Source organism: Rhincodon typus, chromosome 9, assembly GCF_021869965.1.
Source record: "Rhincodon typus isolate 14 chromosome 9, sRhiTyp1.1, whole genome shotgun sequence".
In the NCBI taxonomy this organism is placed as follows: domain Eukaryota; kingdom Metazoa; phylum Chordata; class Chondrichthyes; order Orectolobiformes; family Rhincodontidae; genus Rhincodon; species Rhincodon typus.
Genome location: NC_063340.1, coordinates 1,742,779 through 1,749,372, shown reverse-complemented (window position 1 = coordinate 1,749,372; position 6,594 = coordinate 1,742,779). Strand labels below are relative to the sequence as shown.

Here is a 6,594-nt window from a genome sequence, read left to right as displayed (position 1 = left end):
GGAAAGCTGACGTTTCGGGCCTAGACTGAAACGTCAGCCTTCCTGCTCCTCTGATGCTGCTTGGCCTGCTGTGTTCATCCAACTCTACACGTTCTGAGTCCAGTCTTTTTCCAAATAAACCAGTTTCAAGGACGAGTCAAATCAGACTCAAAGTGTTAATATTGTTTTTCTCTCCACAGATGCTACCAGACCTGCAGCATTTCTCCAGCAATTTTGGTGTTGATTTCAGATTTCCAGGATTTGCAGAATTTTGCTATTATTCACTGGGGAAATCTTCTCTGCTCTTCAAGTAGTACCAGCAGATCCTTTGGATGTCAGTTCAGACTTGACAATATCTAGAGCGCAATATAATTCTACCTCTGTAAGTACGTGCCACTCTGAGTTGTCTTACAACACATAACGTTACTGTTTCTATTTACACTGCACATTTACATCACGTCATACATTCTCTGGTATTTACAGCCCGGGCTGCTTTATGCAGTTTATTTCCATCGACAAGGTTTCAGACTGTAACCTAACCCCAATGAACCTTTGTGGTGGCTTCTCCAAGCTATTCTTTGAACCTAACCTCGTGGTGCAGGTTACAAACAGACGATAATTCCTCTATCGAGAACACGAGAGACATCACAGAGAAGATTGAGAGTTCCAGAGTGTACCCATGCAGGGAACCCCTTGCTTGGAGACAGACAGCGTTGTTAGAATTTTTGAGCCCTCCATGTGGCTGAGGAATCGCCTCCTCATTGAGTTGGCTGTTTGCAGTTTCTGATCATCTGTCAAACTGGACAAAGGTTTGGCATCAGCGAGAGAGAAAGAGAGAGCAGAAGAGACAACAAATGCAAAATGACAAATTGAAATCAGTATGAATTGAAGACTATCTAGTAATATTTATAAGGTTGATTTATTTGTATAGTATTTACCAGAATATGTTAATTTATAATTGGAGAGTATCGAAGCACTGCACATGTAACAGCCAAACAATGTCACTTGGTGGAGACCATGTGGTCACTGCAGTGATGGCTGGTCTGTACTTCTCTCTGGTCAGTTTCAGGTATTGATGAGGTTTTGGTGCTAAAGATGGCAACGGGCAAAGAGAAGGGCAGCAGAGAGGGGGATCGATTGGGCTCAGTTGAATAGTGGATGTCTCAGAGCAGGCAAGCTGCAGTGGGTATGTAGAGATGGTGCCAGAGAGAAACATCACATTACATGCTGGCACTGTGACAGCTGAGCTTCAGCAGGAAGCACTGAAAGTTATAAATGGGATTTCTGCTCAGCAGTGGGTCAGGAACCACCCTGATTAAGAACCTAGGAATTCGGAGAAAAACGAGGCCATTCGGCCCCTTAGACTTGCTCCACTGTTCAGTAGGATCCCTGGCTGATCTTCTAGCTCAATGCCTTTTTCCACACTATCCCAGTATCCAGGGATTCTACACGACTGAAAGAGAATGGATCCTGTAATTGGTCAATCGCTGTTGTTGGTAATTGAATCAATCAATGAGTAAGAACAATCACGATTATTATCACAATCTGTAATTTTCTTTTGTATATCTCAGAGAGTGGAGACAGTGACTGATGGAGAAATTGATTAATTAACGTGCAGGCCCCACTCATTGTTGTACATTAAAATATGTGTTAACTTTTGCTGATAAAGATAAATTCTCTCCCGTTACGTTTGAATTTGTTTGCAGTTCTACCAAAATGGACAATGAGTTTCTCTGTAATTTCAGTTGTTTTAAAGTTGAAGACACTGAGATGATGTATCCAGGGACAGACTGTGACATCAAACAGGCAGCCATTGCTTGTCGAGGGGTCTGTCTCTCCTATGGGAAGCTGAATGTACTCGATAACTTTAACTTGACACTACCACAGGGCCAGATGTAAGTGTCCTGTTCGATTTCAATTGGTAAAAATTGTTGTTGTCTTGCAAGTAGGTACACAAGAATTAGGAGTGGGCCCTTCAGCCCATCTAACCCAGTTCAGTAACTAACTGTGGGCTGAATCCCATGATCCTGCCTCTCCTTCTTACTCAATAATCTATCCACCTCTGCCTTAAAAATATTCAACAACCCCACCTTCACCATTCTCTGGGGCTCAAGAAGTTCATGACACTTTGAGGGAAGGAAAGTTCTTCTCATAGATAGTCGGACCAAGGCCCTTCCGAAACGTCAGCTTTCCTGCTCCTCTGATGCTGCTTGGCCTGCTGTGTTCATCAAGTTCTTCTCATCTCTGGTTTCAATGGTACAGGCTTTAATTTTAAACTATGTTCCCTGGTGTTGTCCCTCCCTCCCACAAAGGGAAACATCCTCTCAGCGTGCACCCTGGGAATTTCCCCTGAGAATTTTACATAACTACCGGCCCCCACCATTCCTCTAAACTCCAGCAGATACAGGCCCAGACTGTCCCATCTTTCCTTATAAGGTAACGTTCTTATCTCAGCAATGTGGCCAAGTGAACCGTCTCTGAATCACATTTGAGGAATTTATATCCTTTCTTTAGACACAGTGATCTGGATGTGATCTCACCAATGCTCCGTACAACCACAGCAAAACTCCCCATTTTTAAACTCTAGTCCCTCTGCGATAAACGGGAAGATTCCATTTCCCTTCCTAACCATGTTTTGTTTGTGTGCAACAGTGTGTTTGTGATTCGTGTACCAGGACATCCAGCTCCCTCTGCACTGCAGAGTAATGTAATTTCTCACCATTTAAATGGGAGCCTGACTTTCTATTCTTGTATTATAATTGTAAGTTCATTAAAACAAAAGCTTACTTTAGTTAATTTATCATCAGGTTTTGGCCTCAGAATGAATTAATGCTGTTCCTTTTATCTGGGTGTACCCTGGGCACCTTGTATCTAATCCGGGGCCATAAAACAGAATGAGCCTGAGTCAGAACCTCAGGCAGCCTTCAGTCCCCCTACATGAAACCTGTTTAAGGTGGGGGTACAACTCCTGTACTTGCCCAACTCAAATCAGGGATCACTGCTGAGTTTTGGGTGCCGCTCAGACACAGAAAATAATCACAGCCCAACTTTCATTAGCCTCTCCTGCCATAAAAATAGTCAAAATCAGATGGAATTTTTCCAGTTGTGTTTAATCTCATTTTATTCGGGTTCAGCTTATTTTCAATGGTAATAAATGGGGAGAGAGTGTTTCATTTAAATTTAATCATACAGTGAAGAGTTAAATGAAATAGCTCGCTACAGCACAGATGGTGATGAAGAGTATCATGTTTCCCAATGAGTTGGCAGCGATGTGTTGAATGTGGAAGGACTGTGACACTCATAAATCTGTCTCACACAGATATGGACTGCTAGGTCCCAGCGGCTGTGGGAAAACAACCTTTTTCCAGTGTGCTTTGGGAAGATTAAATATCTCAAAGGGGACTATTACAATCCTGGGGAAGCCTCCAGCATTCCCAGGTCACCAGGTACCAGGCAGGATTGTGGGATACATGCCTCAGGTATAAACCATCACGTTTCTGTCAATTTCAGACAAATGACTGAGACAGTGGCTGTAATAGCCAGTGATTTTAGGCACTGAAATGGAAAGTGCTCATAAAGCAGGGAAGTAAAAATCATGTGCGACTGACTTGCTCCGGTTTTCAATGAGATAACAGGGAAGTTGATCAGGGTCATGCTGTTGATGTGATTAAAATGCTAATCTTACAGACATGTATGTAAACAGAGCTAATGGAATAAAAAGGACAGTAGCAGGCTAGATCCAAAATGTTAAGTGACAGGAAACAGGAAGCAGAGGTTAATGGATGTTTCTCAGGCTGGAGACAGGTTAGTGTTGAGACCCTTGCTCTTCCTGATATAGACATTTGAGTACAGGGCACAATTGCAAAATCTGCAGATGATCCAAAACTTGAATGTATGGTAAACTGAGGAGGAGAATATAGAACTGCAGACGGACAGGACAGGTTGGTGGAGGGGCAGGCAGATGACACATGCAAGTTAATGCAGAACATTATGAATTGATTAATTTGAGAAGGATAAATGCAGAAATGTAATATAAAATGAAGGGTGCAATTCGAAAGGGTAGACAGGAGCAGAGGGACCTGGGTGTATATGTGTATGGAGCATTCACAGGGACAGGACAGGACGAGTGAGTAATTGACAAAACATACTGTGTCCTGGAGAGCTTTATTAATAGGGGCACAGACAGCAAGGACAAGGAGGTGATGCTGAACTTATGTAAGTCACCAGTTCATCCTTAGTGTTGTGACCCCGAGGGGGGAACGTATTAATTGAGCCCCACCTTGATGCAGATACCGCACTAGCTCTACCTACCAATCTACATCCTTCTCAGCAAACATCAGTAACATTTGGACATATTTACGTAGATCCCCACCAGGCTTTTGGCTACAATGGGATCTTTCTTCATCACTGTCCCTATCACTGCTCCTACCTTCGACCTTCGCCATTTTAAGTTGACTTTCCTTTTTCATTGCCTACCTTTGCAGTTCAAAAGATCTCTCTTTCTCCCTTTCTTCTGCTTTTAATCATAACTCAAACTGATTCATTTCCTTTTCATCTTCAAATTGTTTTAATACTTTTGCTGTTTGTTCTGCTGCAATTATCTTTCTTTTGCTTTTGCCTCTCTCTTTTCTTTCCTGCCAGGCCTATTCTTTCTTTACCTTTTTCCCTCTAATTCCAGCTGCTTCATTTGCAATTGAATTTTAGCAAACTCCAATGATTCTGATTGCATTCCTGGCAATTGGAAATGTAGAGCTACTGCTGCAATTATTTCCCCTTTCCTCACAGACACAGACAACTCCAACTCAACCTGTTCACCAAATCCAAAAGCTTTGCCTTGCTCACTTTCTGTAAAACTCCCAAAGTGACATCTTCCACCCCCAGGAAATTCCCAGTCACTGAAAGAGCTATTATTACACAAGGCACTCCCTGTTTAAACCAAACGAATGCAACATCCCCAAAATAAAAATCGCCAACACTCACCACTCACTGCCTTTGAGTCCAATAATCCTAAACCCAAACTGGAATTAGAGATTTTGATCTCAACAAGAGCACCCTGGCCTGGACCGTAACTCTATTTAAAGGCAATTGTAAGGTGCTGTGTTCCAGATGTTATTCAATTGGTTACACTACCCGACTTTAGTAAAACGCACTTTATTCTTAACCCCAGTTAAAATACAAACAAAAGAAAGAAGAATTGATATAACTTGACCTCTATTGGAAAATTTAACAAAATAATAGACATTTGACTACTAAAAAGTAACTGTTCCAATATAGTAACATCCCCTAAACACGTCCTTGGCAAAGGCCGTGTCAGTAAAACAGATTGTCTCACATGCAATTCTGGTAGCAGGAAGAGAACCCAAGCTTTTAGCTGTAACAGAGGGAAAGATGTAGCTTCCACAACTAGCTTCAAAACCTCAATAAATACTGAAAGCTAAAGTAAAACCCTGGTTCTATGGGAGCCTGATTCCACCAATTCATGCTGCTTCTATTGTTCCAGCTTTTTAAAAAAAACCCAAGGCCTCACAAGCTGTTTACTTTGTTGGCTTGAAGGAGACAGCTTATCATCTATGGCTCAAAACCTCTCTTCCAAAAAATCCAAGACAAAGAACACTCATAAAGCCATAGTATCATCATAAAAGTATTGGGATCCCAACTAACCAGAAACACAGAGGACAAAAACCAGAGAGTTAAGCTGTGCCTTTATACAACACGCAGTGAAGTATTGTGTCCAAGTCTAGGGGCCACACTTTTGGAAGGATGTGGGGAGAATGCTGAGATAAGAGATTACAGTTCATCAATAGCCTGGAGAAGCCAGAGTTGTTCTCTTCAGAGCAGGGGAGGTTAGCGGAGATTTGAGAGAGGTGTCTAAAACCACAGTGTAATTAAAGAGAAACCATTCCCAGTGGCTGAAGCATCAATCATCAGGGAATAGATCTGAGATGCTAGCCAGAAGAACCAGAGGTCTCAAAAGGAAATCATTTTAGTGCAAATAGATTTAGCAATAACTTCAAAAGGGAATGGGATAAATGTTGAAAGGTAAAAGGTTTGCAAGGACTTGGGGCAGGAGAGAGGATGTGGGGGTTGGATCAACTGGATAACGCTTTGTCAGGGCTGGCACACAGCTGATGGGCTGGATCATCTCCTTCCATACTGAACTTTTCAATGATTTTATGAAGTGGAGTTAAAGTTTATTATTTCTCCTGCAAGATATCAGTAATTATTGATTTGGATTTATCTCCCACAGGAATTAGCCTTATACAGTGAGTTTACTATTCGGGATACCTTCTGGTTCTTTGGTCGAATTCATGGACTGACCCACAACAACATTGAATCTCGTCTCTCATTCCTCATAAACTTTCTCGATCTTCCTGAACAGAATAAACTTGTCAAACATCTCAGGTATGCAAATTTTATAAAATGAGAAATTTACGCGAATTAAAGAGAAAGCAGCTCCAATGAAGGATTTTTCCTGTCACAATCTCAGCTCAAGCTTCTTGGACCTTCCATTCATGCACAGACCCAACACAGACTCAGTCCAATCGAGGCCCAACACGGACCCAGTCCAACCGAGGCCCAACACAGGCCCAGTCCGACCGAGGCCCAACACAGGCC

At 42.3% G+C, this 6,594-nt stretch overlaps 1 protein-coding gene across 1 annotated transcript in view; it reads left to right on the top strand.

Moving 5' to 3' along the window:
* The first annotated feature begins 1,695 nt into the window (after positions 1 to 1,695).
* The window catches only part of abch1 (ATP-binding cassette, sub-family H, member 1), a 60,921-nt gene continuing 56,022 nt past the window's right edge, over positions 1,696 to 6,594 (top strand). Inside the window, 3 exon segments of the mRNA XM_020520723.2 lie at positions 1,696 to 1,874; positions 3,299 to 3,458; positions 6,227 to 6,380. Coding sequence (XP_020376312.2) covers positions 1,696 to 1,874; positions 3,299 to 3,458; positions 6,227 to 6,380 — 493 coding nt within the window.